The sequence below is a fragment of the Denticeps clupeoides genome, chromosome 3, assembly GCF_900700375.1.
Source record: "Denticeps clupeoides chromosome 3, fDenClu1.1, whole genome shotgun sequence".
Classification (NCBI taxonomy): domain Eukaryota; kingdom Metazoa; phylum Chordata; class Actinopteri; order Clupeiformes; family Denticipitidae; genus Denticeps; species Denticeps clupeoides.
In genome coordinates this window covers 5,458,874-5,478,786 of record NC_041709.1, presented here as the reverse complement: position 1 = coordinate 5,478,786, position 19,913 = coordinate 5,458,874, and the positions used below count along the sequence as shown (strand labels likewise).

At 44.3% G+C, this 19,913-nt stretch overlaps 1 protein-coding gene across 1 annotated transcript in view; it reads right to left on the bottom strand.

Annotated features, from left to right (window-relative positions):
• Positions 1–19,870, bottom strand: part of npr2 (natriuretic peptide receptor 2) — a 28,737-nt gene extending 8,867 nt beyond the window's left edge. Inside the window, exons 1-13 of the mRNA XM_028973039.1 lie at positions 18,870–19,870; positions 15,585–15,772; positions 13,687–13,800; positions 13,044–13,179; positions 12,444–12,538; positions 11,512–11,647; positions 9,490–9,574; positions 6,750–6,870; positions 4,817–4,891; positions 3,064–3,141; positions 1,504–1,608; positions 1,001–1,072; positions 24–183 (exon numbers count right to left, since the gene is read on the bottom strand). Of these exons, the coding sequence (XP_028828872.1) occupies positions 24–183; positions 1,001–1,072; positions 1,504–1,608; positions 3,064–3,141; positions 4,817–4,891; positions 6,750–6,870; positions 9,490–9,574; positions 11,512–11,647; positions 12,444–12,538; positions 13,044–13,179; positions 13,687–13,800; positions 15,585–15,772; positions 18,870–19,572 (2,068 nt within the window). The 5' untranslated portion in view covers positions 19,573–19,870. The remainder of the gene's footprint in view (positions 1–23; positions 184–1,000; positions 1,073–1,503; positions 1,609–3,063; positions 3,142–4,816; positions 4,892–6,749; positions 6,871–9,489; positions 9,575–11,511; positions 11,648–12,443; positions 12,539–13,043; positions 13,180–13,686; positions 13,801–15,584; positions 15,773–18,869) is intronic.
• Between the last annotated feature and the right edge of the window lie 43 nt (positions 19,871–19,913).

Genomic DNA, 19,913 nt, shown 5'->3' with positions numbered 1-19,913 from the left:
ACGGCAGAATCATCTCCACCTACTTGCGTACAAAGCATGCGAGTCCTCGTTTTCACACGATGAACGGAAACTTGCTAGCCCGTAATCAGTAATTTTCAGCACAAAGCGGCTGTCCACCACACAGTTGGATGACTTGAGGCTTCCATGGGAGCCGATGTAGCTGTTGTGCAGAAAGTTCATGCCCTGGCAGAGAGAGCATGAAATCGTCAAGCATTTTTATAGAGCAAATGTGGCAGAACCACTAGGAATTCCAAATATACACGAACAACACAAATTAGTAGAGGCAAGAGAGGAAGAAAAAACATATCACAGAATAATATACTTTATTTGTGGGTTCATATATATCAGGACCAAAAAAAGTCCTCAGAAACGTCACATTTACGAAGGGAAAAAAAAAGTTTTTTTACTGAAGCATTTTATTCCCAAACTTTACATGATGGCCAAGTCACTCTTCATTCAGAAGTTCTGAATAATGGCCAAGCTGCAGATTTGGTGATAATGATCTCTGTGGTCAATGCGAAGGTTTTGAACAAGAAACGAGAAGGCGAGAACAAATGACATTTCCAGGCAATTTGCTCCTCTCAAAAGAGGCCGCTTGTATCGAAGTGCCACTTCCTTCTGCCTGTAATAGCACTCATTGATTTTGGGGCGGACAGAGCTGCACAGCAGAAATGAGGCCCCGGAGAAGCACAGATGATTGGTCTGAATTAGGCTGAGGCAGTTTGGACTTTTATGATGTTGTTTTCCAGGGGCAGGGGTCCCGTTGCCTTTGATTCCAGCACCTTTTCTTCCCTGCAGTCCAGGGCTTCTGAGGCCGGCTCAGTTTCACCATGCTGCACGTCTCCTTCTGTACATTACGGCTCCATCAGACACAAACCTCTGAAGAGATCAAAGAACGCTGGGGGGACTCGTATCTCCTCTTAAATACTCTCACTTTTACAGTCTTCGCCTTTGTTAGCACTGCGGCATGACTGGTTTGAACAGCAAAACATGTATTTACCTTGACTATGTCATTGATGAGAGAGTATCGGAACATCCAGTCCAGATTAATGCTCTCATTCTCCAGTATGTCCTGCAAAAGAAACAGTTTCAGGCCGGGTTCTTCATCGTCAAAGCCAAGATAGCAGCGGATTCTACTTCTCTCACAATGCCTTCACTGCGGTCTTATGCTGCTAATCCTTGGCAATCGTTTTTCGGCATTAAGAGCCGCATGTCCAATTGTGAGATCATTACAACAGTGTTTAGGTGTAATAATAAAGACCACTTCTCCTTGTAGTTTAACAAGGCAGCAACTGTAGCTGCCAACTAGTTCCCAGAAACCCGCCGCATGCCATTAAACAGGGCAGCCACTTATAAAGCTGGCGACATTTTTCACAGATAATGTGCAGAATTCTTATTATAAGAAATATTGCACTAAATGTGTTTGTTCTGCTTATTGGAGTTACAATTAAAAATATATATATTTTTGGCCGGACAGAAAAGCATGGTTCAGCGTCAGCTTACCTGAAGACTTCCTCTCGGACAGTACTCAGTCACAATGCAGATGTTTGGGGGATCAATGCAAGCGCCGATGAACCTGGTCAAATGGTTAAACTGGACGTCTCTCATCTGCGAGAAGACAAAAAAACAACAGAGTAGGTTTTACATTCTATCGACGCCAGGGCTTTTATTTAATGACCTGCATGTGTAATAAATTCATGAGCTGTAAAAGGCAATTTTAATCAAACAGGATCAATAATTATTGACAGAACTGAAAATGAACGATCTGCAGTTGTCCTTAATACCCGCTCCAGTGTTTTTTTTACCCTATTGGCCAGTGATTCACGCTGAAATGGTACCATTTATGTAACACAGCAGGAGTGTGTGGACACACGCAGTGCTGGAGGTAAAAAAAAACAGCTATTTATTGTCAATGTTTTAATGAGTACAGTGTGCGGTGTGTCCAGATATTCAGGTTAACCCTGTGCTGAATTCAATGGTGATGAGAGAGCACTGATCTCTGCCTCAGTCACGCCGGAGACAGATGGTGCAGAAGTGTGTGTGAGTGTGTGGAGAGGGCTGTAAAATCCAGGCCTGGTCCAGAGAGCGGCAACGTGGCGGCCGTGAACTTGTTTATTTTCTCTGGCGCGTTATTGACCGCGCCGCCGCTCGGCCTGACGAACAACACACACCGCGGGCGGCTGGTGAGGAGTTGCCATACCCTTTGGCCTATTTAAAATTTCCCCTGCTGAACGTGCACGGGGGACGGAAGCACAGGGTGGTGCAGGGAGGGGTGTCCTCTGGGACACAAGCAGTTAAAGTTTCCATCGGCTTTCACTCCATCTCTCTCTCTCTCTCTCTATCGTCCCCTTCTCCTTCTCCACCCCCCATCTGGTTTGGCTCTTTAACAAGTAGGAGTGCAGGGCCTGACAGGACCCTCAGGGCGTCGGAGTAGCTGCCAGCTCAAACTGGGTCTCTCTCTCTCTCCCTCTCTCTCTCTCTCCGTCTATCTCTCCAGTGTAACTGTAAGCTGCAAGCTACCTCCAGACAACCGTCATTCCATATACATACAGATACACACAGACCAAGTGCGGCACGGACCGGAGCCCAGCCGGCGTTATCCACTTCCGCCAGGATAAGCTCTGGCCTCAGACTCGGATGCTATCGTAAGAGTGTCGGGCGCCTGGTAGTTTGTTCAGGGTCTTTAAAGCTGAGCCTGGCCAATCTCAACCAACTGGCAGAGGCTTTTGCTCTTACAGTATCCATTCATTCAATTTTGTTCAAAATATGGACGTGTGCTCAGATTTTGTGAGGTCTCTCGCCAATGTTTGCCTTCATTCAACAATGTAGGTGTTTTTTTTATTTTGCTTTAGTCTGAATTTTGAGAGGCTCCCCTTTGAAACACCTAGTAAAAGTCCAGCCACATTACCTCACCCTCCACCCCACCCCCAGGCCTGAGTGCGGCTCGACACAGGGGCCATAAACATCAGCCGGCTTTCCATGCATGCACACACACACACACACACACACAGACACACACACACACACACAAACTCAACCCATGAGACTAGCGTGGAGACTTACATGCTTCAGCTCAAACAGCACTTGTCTGGTCAGTTCAATCCTCTTCTTGTTAACGTGTTTGATGGCTACCAGGTTGCCCTGTTGTCAAAGGAAACAATAAAAAAAAAATCAATGTTGGCCAAAAGCATACCACCTAATACACCATTGGTTCAGGATACAGCCCATAATGTAATTTGAAGTGCCCCCCAAAATATCTGTGTGATTTTAAAAAAGGATGCTATATTGTTGTAATGCTTTAACAAATGCATACATTGACAATTAAAACAATACAGCTTTAAGTGCTCCATATTCCGAGCCTCCAGTACTGCTGGTCCCTCCATCGCTAAAGGTAAAAGGAAAACATTCATCTAGACTCTTCTCCGTCTTGGCCCCTCGGTGGTGGAATGAACTTCCCCTCGAGGTCAGAACAGCTCAGTCACTGAGCACCTTCAAACGACAGCTCAAGACCTTCCTCTTTAAAGAATATTTAGATTAAATTGTATTCTCAATCTTTCTTATTGTCGAACTTGTGTACAGAATCTACAACAGAGTGAATAAAAAGATTGTATTTATAGTTGGGGTCCTAGTGAACCAGAATTGATCTCTTCATCGACGGTAACTTGAAAGCACGTTGTAAGTCGCTCTGGATAAGGGCGTCTGCCAAATGCCGTAAAATGTAAATGTAAATGTATGAGTGATATTGAATTAAATTATTAAATGTAGCTGGTAAATATTCACGAAGGTAGACCTGATGCTGCCTATAGTATTTTTTACAGAGACGCAGAGTAATCTGACCCTCCTAAGAAAAAGTTTGGGGACGACTGCAATAAGTAAACACTAAGGCGTGGCCAATAATTTGAGCCAGAAGCAAGAATCCTTTCCTTCTCAGTACAACCTGCTGCCCTCCGTGTTCATTTGAAGTATGCTGTGTTATAAGTGGGCATTTAATGAAGTGGCACGGCGCATTGGGTGGCCGCTCCACTGTGACCCTGAGGCAGGGGGACTGGGAGGTCTCTTTGATATCCGAGTTCTCTGAGGATCATCACCAAGGCGTCACGCGGGCTAATGGGCTGCAGGCAAAAATCGATGCAGGCAGCAGACGGCCGGCCGTAATTGCAGTTGGACCAAGCGACGCCCTGTCCATCTGACATAAATTCTCTCTTTCTATCTGTCTGTCTGTCTATCTATCTTGGCAAATTTATTAAAAATGAAAACTGAGAAACCACATGTACATAAGTATTCACAGTATTTGGCAGCAAGTATAGCCTCAAGTTTTAACTTAATCACTCTTCTAGTCCTGCACATGTGACTGATGTTGATGTGAAGCCGCTCCACAAGCCTGTCAATCAAGGAAACAAACCAGTCAACGCAAAAGAAGAACTGAACAATTTAGCCAGCTATAAACAGGAGCCTGAAGTGTCCTCCCGGACATGGACTATCCGGGCTCCCTATCGAGAGCTGCGGCATCTGCCACTGTTTACTCCCCATGCACCATGTGCAAAAACAATCAGGGACGCGTTGAGCTATTAAAAAGCTGACATCGGGAATCCTCCGATTAATCTCCGCTGAAAACAAACAGGCGGGCCTTTGATTGTCGCAGCTCGGATGCCTCCCCTTTTCGAATCCGGTGAGTAACTGCGAAGCGCGAGTGATCCGGCTCGCCCACTCCCTGCCTGCTCATCCAGCACTTGTATACGTGTGTGGGTGTGCGGAATTGCAGGGAGACGGAGGGAGAGAGAGAGAGAGAGAGAATGTCAGAGAAGCCCAGCCTTACCTTAAAATAGCCTGTTTTTGCAAATAGCTGATATTTTCCGTGAGCCGTTATCAGGGAACCGTAGCTGGAGCCCCTCTGCAACACACACACACACACAAAGCAACAGGGCTGAATTAGCAGTGTGTGAAGCTTCAGACGATCATCATTCGACGGTGGCCCAAAAAAAAAAGAAAAATAAAATCCCGTCCTTCAATTACAAGAAGCATTTTACTGCTGATTAAACTGAAATGACCTGATAGCTGAGGGTTGATTGTTCCTTAATTGTCATCATTGCAGATTTCACGGGTTGATTCAGCCCAGATTAATCAAATTAAAGTAAATGACATCAATTTACAGAACAAAGATTACAGTGATGCAGTGTAGATTATTGCTTTGGAATTATGTGTGTGTGGTTTAATGAAACTGAATACAGTTTCAGAATACAGGGAGTAAACAGCCATACAGTAACCCAACACCAGAGATGTGATGGGCCAGTCCTGGAGGAGCTTTAAGGTCTGCCAGAGGTGGTAAAAATCGAGGGCCAAGGTAACAAGCGCTTCCATGATCAGTTTGCCACCTTCAGTAATTAAAACTGAGATGATGTGCAAACTTGGCCGGTGAGGAATTTTGGTCTCAGAACGTAAACGTTCCACCTCCGCAGTGCTCCTTGTGTAAAACTTCACCACCTTCACTTAAACCTCCTGGACAGGATTCAGGAATGTGTGAGGAACTAAGAAAAGACCTGGACCCGCCACATGTTGATCTATAGCTGCATTTCTACAGCATAAATTGTCTGGACTATGCACTTTCATTCTGCAAAATAGTTTTTTTCAGTCCCAGTCTGTTCGATCCCTGCATTAAGGCTTCAATCAGAACCTCAGTTTAGTGTCAAAATGGCATATTTTGACTCCCCTCATACTACAGAACACAGGGGCATTTGCTGACATCAGAAATAGACGCACTATTTCAGTGAAGTATATTTCCAGTGCTTCCCTATTTGCACTTATTCCCTGGCCGTTAGTGAGTGGGAACTCATCGGTGGTTTAGGGGTGCGGTTAGACTAAAATTGCACGTCTGTTCTGATTTTCCCATGGGCTGGGATACCAGCAAAATTAACCCAAAAATGCCGAGCTGTTAATCTTAAAAAAAAAAAAAAAAAACACAGCCGGCATAGTACACAAAGGTGTTTACCCGAGAAAGGTCCTGGGGATGATTCTTAACTTTGAGAGCCTTGCTGCAATCATTTAGAATATATTTCTCTAGTGGCTCGAATGTAAGTGCAGAGTACATAATTGCACAAATTTTTTAAAAAAGAAATAAAGAAACAGAAGGCGGCTCCATGTAGCCATTTCTAAAGCAAGTAATTACCGGCAGAGTTGTGCAGTATTCTCTTCACAATGAAAAATCAAGCTGCTGAAATATGAATGACTGTGGGAAAAAACACTGAGGTGGATTAAAGGTTACAGTGATGACGGCTCTGTCAACTAGCATCAAGACAATCTTCATCTCAAGGCTTCAGTGCAGACTGACAAATTACAGCGTCACAAGGCACCTTTACAGTGGCTAGGCAGTTCACTGCAGCCTCACCTCCTGAGATTTCACCTTTGAATTGAGCTCCATATTGCCAATTTCTATGACTAGATCTCGTACACGCACCCATTAAACCGCACACATGCTTAGACATTCAGTGGTTGTCTTTGGTCATTTTTGAGGGCTGTAAAATGTGCCTTTATTCTGGACCTTAAGTTTTCCTCAAAATACTTTTCCCTCTTCACAGGGGGTCATCGGCATGGACACATCCTGAACCAGGAAACAACAACAACCAAATGAGTTTCTTTTCGTGCATGTGCTTTCTTTTTTTAATATTCTTTTTTTTTTTAGGCGGAATCAGCTGTAATGTAAACACAGGCGATTGCACAACTTCACTCAGCGCCGTGTCGCCAGCAGTACCCACCTGTGAAAGGGTCAGGCGACTGCCAGCACGTTTATGATATTTGTTGGGACTCTCGAATTGAAGATCTTCCCACCGGATTCGCCAGAGCATCCCTGCCAGTTCCTTTTCCAGTTTCAGCTTCCTGATAATAATAATAATAATAAAAAAAACATATATTTATTTCTACACACCTTCATCTTTCTTTCACATCACCACTCCTTTTCCACATTAACAGCAAAACTAGTGCACTTGCCAATAATGACACGAATAATAAATTAATTAACCTATTTTTTTGTTAATGCAGTGCAGTGACCTTGGTCAGACTGATATTAGGAGGATTAGTCTAATTATAAGACTAATGATTGTAGAGAATGATTTTATGATGAAATGTACAGAAGTGAAGCTCAATGGCAGCTGAAACAGAAATAAGTGACACATTTGACAGCAACTGTATTGGGAATAATTTTAATCTCACCGGTCAATCCTCACTCAATTAAGAAGGTTACTATACTGCATATATTACTACATTGAAAAACATTTTGTAGCACTTTTTATTACAGTGGTCTTTTCACATCTACACTATGGTACAAAATAATATACAATATAGCATTAACCTCAACCGGACCAAAGTTGTGATGCTGAATGCTGAATACGTTGCCATAATGTATGACAAATACATTGTCATTTCTGGCAAGTCAGCAACAAAAACATCAATATGAATATTATTTTTATTGACTCCACATGTGCATGTTTTATCATTTGTATTGCTGTAGGGGTATTATAAAAGTGTTTTATATTTTACTTTTAAAAAGCTGTATGCTATACACTGCCTAATTGATTTCTACTAAGATGTGCAGCATACAGAATAAATCCATACATCCATTTAGTATTCTGAATGTATTCGTGAGAAGATCATATAGGTTGTGATCAGACTGAGACGGCGAAGAAGGCCTGCATCTACAGCAGAAAAGCATTAACTCTACCCTTGACACAGTTAATGAAGTCTGTAATTTTTAGGCCACTGGTGTCTCACTCTTCCCCTCTGGTGTTATTTTTAAACCCAAGTCGATCTGGCAGCCCATCTGCAGCTCAAATACGTTTGCAAATCAACACATCTGGAGCATTGCTCAGAGGACCTGCGATTTCTCAGCAGCGCAGAGAGTGCAGGGTTTAAAACAAATAATAAGGCAGCCGCGTTTTCATCTGAAGCACAGGTAGAACGCAGAGAAAAGGTTAGGAAGCCGGGAACTGTGGCACTTTATTAGCCTGATAGATTTAACGTGGGGGAAAAAAGCAAAGCCAACACATTCCATTCAAATCTAAAAGGTGTAAAACACTTCCAGATGGTAAAACAGGAATACTGCAGCGCTTGCAGTTCAGGGGGATTTTACCCTGTGTTTCAGTCTCCTTGCTCGGCCCCATAAATGAGGTACTATTATTTGTTTTTTTGCGCCTCAAGTGGTCGGGGAAACCATGGTGCATTGCTGGATAAAAGACTTCGTCCTGGATTCGGAAAAGGAGGACAGACGTCAGCCTGTTACGGGACAATTGTGGAGGTGTCAGCGTGAGTCATCGTCATACTGAGCACAGAAAATCATGTTACTGACAAAGATGAGGGGAGGATGGATTTTAGACTCAGAAGGAGCTGAGCTGCTCTGGGTAATTACAACTCAAACCTAAACTCTGCCTAAAGTCTGACTGTCCGGTTCTCAGCAGAAGCTGGAATGGAAATGTCCAACCATCATCTGGGAGCCAGCTCTACATCTTCATGAAGCCAATTCACACACACACACACACACACACACTTGTGTTTAAAAGGCACTGCAGACCCATGCAGCTTCACACTAGGCCTATTGTTCCAGGAGCGCCACATGTGAACACTTTCCCCCGGCTCTGATCTGCTCAGGTCTGCTTCTGAAGACAGGGTCTAACCGGGTCCACGTTGATTTAGAGGCAGCTAATCACGCCGCGCGGCTGATGCCAAACATGTTCCACCCATTGCACTGCTTTTTTTTTCTTTCTACAAGTCCACCCACTGTTTTAGCATTTACTTGTCCTTATTTGTACAAAAACTTGTTGGATCCCTTTATGAAAGTTCAAGGCCTACAGACCCCAGTCGTTTTTTTTTTTTTTCAGCTTTTTTTACAAAGCTGACCAATGAAAAACTGCTTTTTCGTCATGGAATTTTCCGTCTGAGATCTTTTATGTTCCATTGTCAGAGTTTAACAACACAACTGAAGGGAAAAATATGGCAGAGGTATTACAGTGCTACAGATCTGCCACTCTTTTATTTAGTCTAATGGTCCTGGAATCCAAACATCAATATTTGATTCACGAGACTCGTCACAAGAGCATTTAATCCTGAGGGGAAGCGTCCCCCGGCCACAAACAGCCGTGTGGCACAAAAGGTGTGCGCGTCACCTGTCACTATTTATAGCTGCCCGTGCGCCGCTTCAGGCCGGAGACTCTCGAGTCGAATAAACTCCGAGCGACGCGCCTGTCGAAACAACAACGCCTGACGCCGTGGAGAAGAAACTGCAAGAGTGCCAGTCAAGCACTCAGTATATCAGAGTTTACCTTTTCAGCGGCCACCTTTCGTTTTTTTCTTTCCCCTCTATCTTTCTTCTCCAGATGAGCGGTTGCTCTAGCAACAATCGAGCATTCCAAATGTCTATATCGTCTCTGCTCATAAATCCACGCTGGCAGGGCTGCGGATTTTTAACATATTTCGCCATTTCTTTTGGAAGCGAACTGGACTCACCTGTAGATCAGAAAGCTCGATATGCCGAAGATTATGAGGGCGAGTCCCGAGCCGACGGCCACGATCCCCAGCACGGTCAGCGGACCTGGAAAAGGAAGAGAACAGGCACTTCATGCTTGCTCCTGGGCAACTTTTTTTTTCGAGAAAGCGCCCTTCGGTAGACATGATGACAAAGGTCTTTGAAAGGCCCTGCAAAGGGCTTTGAAAGGTCCGCCGAGCGATCCTAACCAGCCACTTCTCAAATGTGAGCAGGACCACTGTCGGTTATCAGTGATGCTGGCTTTTCTCCCCAAAACAAGTTAATCTACAGCCTTAAAAAAAAAAAAAAACTATACAGTGTTGTAATTATTTTCACAGTATTATACCGATATTATAATGGTGACAAGATTGTGATATTTATTGCTTTGCTATTATTTGATTTTTTTTTTTTTTACTTAATACACCTCTATTTTGGTACATATGCATTTCTGAAGTCCCATCGAAATGGTGCCAGACGTCCATTTCACAGCGGAATTGGAAGCAGGAAGGCAAGAAAGGAAGTCTTAGTTATAAAAAATCCAATAAACGACACACTATATTTCATATTGTGTTTCCTGTTTCCACCGCATGGTGAATCACAGACTGGACGGTGAACTCAACGGTAAGATCCAAGGGTGTTATGTTCTCAACGGCAAGCAGAACCATTTTATAATACCTGTGAGCAAAACTCTAGAATGAACTGCAGAACCAAATTACTGTAGTGAATTATTTGTGTTGTGGTCGAAAGAATGATAGTATTGTGACAATTCCCAACCCACCCAAGGACTTTGAATGAAAAAGCAGAGTGTATTTTAACAGCAGGAATAAGTGTTTGCCAGGATCTTCTCAGGTTTGTCCTTGGGGTTTCTGTTTCTGTCTTGCTTTTTTGTAATCGCTTGCCTGGAAGGGAGGAAAACGGCGTCACTACCCAGCAGCACGTTCCTGCTCACTGGGTTTCATTTCCAAAAAAAACGCCAAAGACTTGCTGGGTTTACTTGAAGTGACGCTGCCACCAGGACTTATTTGCACTATGCAGTGGGACCATTATAATACCAAATTTAATATTTGTATGGTGGGACAGCCCACCCACAGTGGGAGATGTTTAACATTGGATAAATGTGCACAAGTATCCCGTAAAAAATGGATTTTAACAAACATTAATAGCCAGTCAGAAAATAAATGTCATAACCCTTATGATAACTGTTATGATACAGAGGAAAAGAGGAACCAAGACCCCTTTTTCCAGCCTTTTAAAGGGTGTCTGTGACAAAGCTGTAAAAATAACAAAAAGGTGTCCCGTCATTTTGTGCCTATAAATATCCAAGAGCAAACAGCGTGTAACATTCCAGTCCAAACGGAGACACTACAGCCGCCATGCATAACGATGCACGTGTCCCAACAAGTGTGCTGAGCCTTTCTTTATGACAGGCAGCCCCCCCCCCCCAGTGACAGAATAATTACTGCAGCATTAGCAATTAAGACAGACGCACTTCCATTCCACAAAAACAGTGCACGGAAACAAAAAAAAGAAAAAGGAGAAAAGCTTTTCATCCCCTCGCTAAGAACCTTACTTAGAGAGGAATAGCTGCCAATTTATGCACAACTTCCATCACGACGTGTTCGTTCAACACCTCTTTAAATTGGCTCTTGGTAAAATTCCACATGTATCCAAAATAATGGACAGGTCATTTGAAAGAAATTGCTTTTATACATTAATGGGAAAAATGCATATTCAATGCATTTAAAATGCATGCAGATTTAGGTTTCTTGCTGGATTAATTCAGGAAACAATAGTGAAATATTAAGTAAATATTAAGAAACAGAATGAAATAGACTGAAATAGATGAACAGCAGTTTTCAGTTCTTTTGGTTAACTCTTTAATACACAGAATTTGTCCAAACTGGCCATCAAGCCACGGCCCTCTGTACTACAATAAGTATGTGTTCTACCTTCCTGTAATGAAAGCAGACCTGTGCTGATAAAGAAGCTGAATGCAGTCTTACCATCGTTACATGAGGGGTCATCCTGAGAAAACACACAAGGTGGGTTGTCCAGAGGTGGGCACCCCCTCGGCCAGTGAATCTTCTCTGCTGACGACCATACAATTTCCTTATTCGTTCCATTGTAATGTGCCACGGTCTGGAAAACAAACCAAAACATATGAGGAAATCTGAGCAGGCATGCTAAAAACTAATAAAATGTTACACCTAAAGTTATGTTAAAATGTCTGGAAACAAAATGGCTCTTGCGTTGATGGGTCTCTATAAGCTACTACTCCTGATTCCAGCTCCCAGCAGGGTAAAATCTACTCACTCACCCTCCCAACAGGATGCTCTACAGCACGCAGCACACTTGTGTTCACAAATGTCTTTTAGCAAACAAGATTTTGAGCATTTTGAGATTTTGATCAGGAACATTGATCGTTTGTCTTTTTAAACCGGTTACAAATGTATTCAGAACGTTTGTGAAGATGGTGAATCAGCACGTCTGGGAGTTCTGGCTTTTGAAAGACCTTATGCAATCCTAGCAAGCTGCTCAACATGTTTTATGTTTTAGATTGTGCCACGTGAGGACGATGAATAAGCTTGTGAACCTACACACCATTTGGCATGAACCCTAAAATTTCCAGTCACAGTCGATTACATCATAATTTCCAGTAACTGTACAACACAACAGATGTTGCAACATTATTCCATTATTAACTACAATGCATGCTTTAATACTTAGTATTCACCAATACTTCTGATTTAAATAGATTTCTGAATCATTACAGAATTCATTATCATTCTGACCATATACTAATATTGTAGAAATAAATTTTATTTGTGTAAATATAAGCATTGTTTGTTAGATGTACTCTCTTTTACATTAGTTCGTTTTTACATATTCATCTTGCAGCGGATTGAATACATATCATTTCAATTTCCTCTCTTACCCCAAATTGTCCTGTTTGTTGATCTGTCATGGCCCACAGGCTGAAATCCGTATCTCTGGCATTGTTGTCATTAAAGCTCACCATGCCCGTGACACCTAGAAAACATGGAACATGCATGGAACTAACTTAAGTGAGTAAGAATCTTTCAAAAATGGTTGGTTAATCTGTCTTAAAACATTTATAAAAATATTTGATTAAAGTTGCATCTTTAAACACACTCTATGTACACACGCACTGCTGTATTTTTATTAAAGTTTTGTTATTAGGATTTGAATTTGTTTCCATTTCCCAATTGAACGCTCACTTTAAAATGTCCACTTTGGAACACTATGATATATGTCACTGTCAGAACTGTGGCTTGGGTGTAGCTGGGCTATGTATAAAAAAAAAAAAAGATTTTTCCAGGCTTTGCCTGACCGGGATGTCCACTTAATCAGGCCAGTCTGACCATTCAGTGCCACAGTGATGCTGATGTGATGCGGCTTCAAAATGAAACCCTAACATCATCCAAAGAAAACCACCACCAAGCTCCCCAACTTTCAATTAACAGTGATATAAACCGTGACATCCTGTGACGTGATCGGAACTGTCTGTACTCACCCTTGATCTGGTGGTTTTGCATTTTCTCTATGATGCTGAGTCCATCATTCTGAGATTCCCCCTTTGCGATGGCCTCGTCTACAGCCTTTGCATACAGCAAAAAGCCGTCATGAAAACACCCTGCAATGAAATCCATCTGAGAGGAAATAAAACAGAGCTGTCAGTAAACGCACCATGAATTTGCAGCGAATAAAGCAAATGCTTGTGAAGCAGACCCGTGACTGGGTGACAGTGGCAGTGGTCAGCCTAGCAGGTAAGGAAACGGACCCGTAATCGGAAGGTTGCCGGTTCGAATCCTCAACCCCCGAGGTGCCACTTTCATGGCTGCCCACTGCTCACCAAGGTGATGGGTTAAATGCAGAGGACACCTTTCGTTTTTGTGCACTGTGTGCTGTGCTGCAGTGTTACACAATGATAATCACTTCACTTTCACATTTTATAATTTAAAAGATCATTGTTGGTCATTAGAATATTGTCAAATTATTATATAGCAACTATCAGAATATGGTTGGTATATACAGGTATTTGTGAAAGCTTTTGTTTCGTCACTTTTATTTCATAACATAACAGATGTCAACATATTTACATATATCTAAGCATTCATTTGATGATTCTTGATATTTTACCACAATATCGAACTCACCAGTGACGGCTCTAAGTTCACACTGAAGTCTCGTTTGGCTCTTTTGTGCAACTCGGTGCAAAATGCAGCATATTCCGGATTATCTGGCTCTCTGTATGTTATAATAAACACCGACTAGACGAGAGAAAAGGAAAAAAGAAAATTAAGGAACGATTTCAAATTAAACATAGTCATATTGAGATTATTCATGTTTTGAAGGTGCCCTATTATTATTTATTCTTTTGCTTATATATACGTTTTAGTGGTCCCCTAATACTGTATCTGAAGTCTCTTTCCGAAATTCCGACATGGTGCAGAATTACAGCCACTTTTAGCCAGTCCCACAGTGAGATTTGCCCAAGATGCGCCGTTTCTGTGACTGTAGCTTTAAATGGTAATGAGGAGGAGCGAGGCGGGATGAGGAGGACAGCAGCCTATAGAAGTGAGTGGGCGTTCGCAGAAATGAGGTCATCAACACCATGTGTCTGCGTTTTTCCAGAAAAACATTTATTAACCCACTGTTTCTACTGCGTCTCGTGTGACGGAACTGAATTTTTTTTTCACGAAGCCATGACGATTGGGGGGAAATTCTCTAGGCGGACAAAGCATAAAGCAATGGTAACCTTTCCCCTTATGAGGACATAAGGGGAGACATTCCCACTCCGGCCGACTGAGCTGCCACTCTCTGAACGGCGAAACAGAATGGCCAAAGTACTCTTTATACATATCACAATTTCTAGCCACTACAGGACCATAGACAGCCTAGGGGAACTAGTATCAATGTTAAATAATCTCACAAGGTGAAAATTTAATAAAAGGGGACCTTTAAACCTAATTGTACATAACATAAATGTGGGAGAGTTTAGAGTTCATGGTGTCAGATTAGCTGAGAGTAGAAAAAACCTTTATAAGAAATACAATGAAACCTCTGTTCTTATTTATTTCAGTTACAGGACGTAACCTTGGAATATGACGGCTAATTTCAGGGAGGACACTTTGACTATCAAGAAACCAAACCAAAGACTGATTCATTCAAATAATTTTGAAGACGGTTGACACATGCACGGTCACTACACGGTGACAGTCACGGTGACAATCACTTCACTTCACTTACAGAGGACCTGACCAATCTGCAAGCAGCAAGAACTCCGATGCTTTACAAAGCGTCCTCCCAATCACAAGCTAGGTGGCCACTCTACATTTCAGATCCCTTTATTCATGGAACCGAATGTTGAAAATGCGAATAAAACACTTACGAGAGCACCTAATAAAGCACCTATTTCTATGGCATCACGGTGAGAGAACTTCTGCTTTAAACCTGTTGCGGCTTGTATTCAAATCAAGATGTTGCGTAATGGGCCATGTTGGCCAAACTGAGCATTCCCAAACCCATGGCTGGCAGCGCTTCCACGAGCGAGCACAGATGTAGCTCCCTGCTGAATAAATAATTAATCTCCCAAATATATCCTTCTGCCGTTGCACCCTTTGCAGTGGCAAGGGTCACCAATCACCAAATTAAATTTTCTAGCATGAAACCGATTCCTTATGAAACCAAAGGTGGAATCATACTCTTTCAAGGAAACGACGATGAATGTGAACACGTCTAATGTGCAGCGTTTAGCAGTCCAGTAACGCAGAAGTGAGACCTGCACAGTCCCACACCAACGCAGTGGCCCTCAGATGAAAGTGTGCCATTTTCCCTCTTCATGAGGCACGACTTTGTACATAAAAGCATTTCTGAACACGTCAAAACCAAGGATAAAGCACATAAAGATGTGTTTGCAGTGCACTGAGAAAATGTCTCATTTTCCGGCATTTATAAAACCAGCAGAGTGGTGCAGTTTTGAATATGTTGTCTTATTGCTCGTTTCAATTGCTTGTCTGAAGTGAAAGTTGACAGAGTCAAATAGGCAGCCCACCTTAAATATTTTGATGGGATCCGTCCACTCAAAGGTGGAACTGTTCCAAGGTTTCTGAGCATTGTTTTGCAAGCTCTCCGCAAACACGTCCAAATAAAAGATAGCAAAGTCCTCTGGGTTCTTCACCTCGGCCTGGAACAGCTTCATTATGTTCTGGAAGGTGTTCAAGGGTCCTGAGATGTACCAAACTGTGAAAAAGAAAACAACAGGTCGGGTTAAAACCTTGCTTCAGGACGGAATATCCCATTATATATTATTTGGAATTATTGGACTCCATTGCTTAAAATGAACACCAATGGGGGTTCATTCTAGAAAGTCTAGTGCTATTCAGTGGCTGAAGGGCTCAGCTGAATTTACCAGTAAATGGCGTGTGTGGGTCCACCAACGACGTGTTAAACATCCTAGAGCAACCTTCAGCGTTAGGAGGTTATATGCTTTCTTAATAATGAATAAGCATGTTAATTCTTCACAAAACAATTTGGTATTTTTGAATCTTTGTGCCATGTTTCACACGAGTCCGCACGGCCAGCAGGCATTTATTTCTATTTGCAGTGTTTTGGTCAGCGCGGCCGCAGCCAGGAGTTGGGAGCCTCGGACGCGGCCTCCATTAGCAGACATTTCCTCCAGCGTGAGTCGGCCCAGACCGCCGCTCAGGCCCCAGCTCTCATACCTTCCAACATCGCTCTCAATGAGCCCCGCCAAGTAGCCCGGCTGTCTCCTGGACCGCCTCCAAAACAAATGTACAAAAAGGCAGGGAAAATGTTCTCCCGTGTTACAGAATTTATAAGGATCTGCTGGGGCTTGGTTGACACAAAGCCCATCAAATTGTTAAGAACATTTTGTTTCACTTACTGACTGCTTCTCGTGGCAAACAGTCCATTTCATCTTCAATTCCTTTTCGCTGCCCAGGCTAAATTTCTGCACTTAAAACTGAGACGTTAACCTCTTGTGTGAATTTCTTCTGGACACGCGGGATATTCCGTCCAGTTGTGGCTCATGAGCGATGTGCCATTAATTCCAGGAGGTCTGCGTTCAACATTAAACAATTTTATTACTACGGGGTCTGCTAAAAAACATCGTCCCACTTACATTCCTGAGTCTGCCTGGGGACGGAACGCTGGGGCCCGACGTTTTCAGGCTCCGCAGATCTACACAACCTGTATCTCCTGTCCATTTGATTCCATGTGTTAGTGTGTGTGTGTGTGTGTGAGAATGCATCTGCACAAAGAAAGATTTCCACATCTGTTTCGCAACTTCAAAAATCACCGAAGCAACAACAGAAAAAATAAAGCCCAAGCAGCAAAAGTTTGATGACATTTGACACTGGCTTTAAATCTGTTGGCCGCCACTCTCAAGAGGCATCGAGGTGTCAGTGTGAATTTTTGCTTTCAGGCTCTGAGCACCATTTCCTCACAACATTTTATATACTTTGCCACCGATGCCTGAAATAACTGTTTTTTTCTGAAATTGCTTCTGTTGTTCTAATCAGTATATTTCTTATTTCCACTGATTGAACTGAATCCCATAACTGAATAGAAGCACAGAATAATGAAAAAAAAATCCTTCATATCGTCTCCTGTCCGTCTGTACAACCAGGTATTGTATTTAAATCTAGTTCCAAAAACACTGCAATTACTACTCCAATGAAATGTGAATAATTCGCATTGCTTCAACTAACCAGCCTGCTTGCGAATGAGAGCGCACTTCCCGTTAGGAAACCGGGAGGAAAACCCGGACAGCTGTGGCGGCGCCTGACAGCTCGAGGGTTATCTGCAGCTGATCGCACCGGGGGGGGAAAAAGAAATGAGCGGAATGTTGAGTCAAAACTTGAACGAGTCCGAACTGTTTCCATTTATGTGACCTCCGGGTCGGAGGGGCTCAGGAGCAGAGAGGGAGACGGTGTTGATGAGATGTTCATGTTTACTACTGTGTAATATGCTGCTTAATAACATCCTTGGTCCATGCTGTATAAAACATGTATTCATGAAACTCCACGCCAGCACCATAGCAAATATGAGAGAACTATGTGTGGTTTGTATTAATTACCTCAGCGCACTACCAAACAAATCAATTTTATGGCTCGAGCGATAAAATTTTACCCCCTAACTTTATTGCTGGTTCCCTTTTCAGCTGTAAAGAATCACTCATCCGACCATCATGGGCAAACGCGGGTTCTTAAACATGCAACTTTCCAGGTATTTCATCTGTTCAAAAATTATAAATAAATAAAAAAAAACCTCTTGCATAAGCAAATGATTCTTTTTGCAGCGAATTTGTGCAAAACACGCGAATGTTGGTTTAAAACGGAGTACGGCTTTTTCAGCCTTGCAGCAGTTCCCTCCTCCATAAAAAGAAAGAAAATAGGAAGCTGCCTTTGAGCCGTTTCCTACAACGTTACATTAATGCATCCTGTGCCGTCAATAAGGCGGAGTCTGTGGTGGGGTCCCGGTGGGGGTCACCTCTTACTCAATTTAAAACACGACTGCCGCAACCTCTACATACTGCCTGATTTATCCAATTAAACCGTACAAAGTACAAGTAACCCCCATATCGTCCGAATACCCCAGCAGCCCAGGTTCAGGGGCAGTGGTGGACTAGCGGTTAAGGAAGCGGCCCCGTAATCAGAAGGTTGCCGGTTTGAATCCCGATCCGCCAAGGTGCCACTGAGGTGCCACTGAGCAAAGCACCGTCCCCACACACTGCTCCCCGGGCGCCTGTCATGGCTGCCCACTGCTCACTCAGGGTGATGGGATAAATGCAGAGGGCAAATTTCACTGTGTGCACCATGTGCTGTGCTGCTGTGTATCACGTGTGACAATCACTTCACTTTAAAAAAAAAAAAGGGTCGACAGGTGCCTATCCTGTCTGGAAAATTCTGGAAAAAGGAGGAAAGGAGCAAAGGAGCGAAATCTCCAAGCGCCAAACGCACCAGTAGTGGAATTGCGTGCGTAGGCACCGTTCATTCAGCACATTCCCCCGGCCGCCAGCTGACCACGGGTCACTAGCTCGGGGCCGCCCGCCTGGTGCTCTCCATCCGCATGGTGAGCAGAACCTCGCACATCTCGGTGCCACTGGCCCTCGGCAGCCATGACCCGAGATCTGACCCGAGATCACGACCCTCCATTTGTCAGGACACGCCGCCTTATGAATGTCCCCCCTTTCTCTCAAGTTCTTTTAGAACTTGTCATTCATTAAGATGTAATAAGTCCAACATGTGACTGTGCAACCATGCCAGCGTCATCCTGTAATTCATGTGAGGTAGGAGGGTGAGAATGATGAGCTCACTTCTCGCCTGCTCCTTCATGAAGGTGACGATCTCCCGGTAGTCCTCCTCGGGCGGCTCCAGGTACGGCCGTGCGCCCACGGTCACGTTGAGCTGCTCGTGGAGCTTGTTGTAGATGCCCTCCGAGTTGAAGTAGTAGGGCCGGTCGTCGTGCTTCAGGTCGTAGAAGAGCAGCCCGGCGCGCGTCGTCCAGTTGAAGTGGGCGTGCAGGAAGCTGACGAACTCGCCGATCTTGGTGGTGGTGGGTCCCATGCGCACGATGGTCTTGAACTCCTTGCCGTCGTCGAAGCCGAACGCCGGGCCGCCGGCGGTGATCAGCGGCAGCTTCCAGTGCGACGCGAACCTGCCCACGGAGGCGACGGAGTAGACGCAGCCGGGGCCGAAGAAGGCGTCCGGCTTGTGGTACAGCTTGATGTCCACGGCGATGATCTGCGCCTCGTACTCGGAGCACAAGCCGCCCTGGTCCTCCGCGCTGAAGTTGAGGAGGTTGACGCCGCGGCTCGCCAGCAGCCCGCGCGTCGCCAGGGTCTCCTGCGCCATGCGTATCGCCGGGAAGACCCGCGGCAGGGACCAGGCGTACTTCAGGTTGCGGGGCAGCATCACGGCCACCGTGATGTTGGCCGCGCCGCCGGCGGGGCACCTGGGGACCAGCGACAGGCAGCAGAGCGCAAGGAAGCAGGAGCCAAGCTCCGTCCCATGTCCCATCGCGGCGGCAAAGTTGCGCTTCGGGAAAGTGAGAATAAATCCAGGCTATAAAAGTGCTTTGCGACTCACGGACGAACCCTGTGCCCGTCCTCCACCACTTATAAAATGGGATTTGGGGAATTGTAAAAATCCATCAGTGCCGTAGACGCGATTCCCTGGAAGAAGGAAAAAAATCCCGCAGGCGAGCGGGTCCGTGCGTCCAGCCGCGGAGTTGACTTCTGCTCCGGGGGTGGGGGACAGATGCGCGACCCTCCTCTCACGGAGCCCGAGTGTGCGCGACAACATCCATCCCGGTGACTACAAGTTGAATCCGCGCAGCCCTCTGCTCGGCCCCCGTGCGC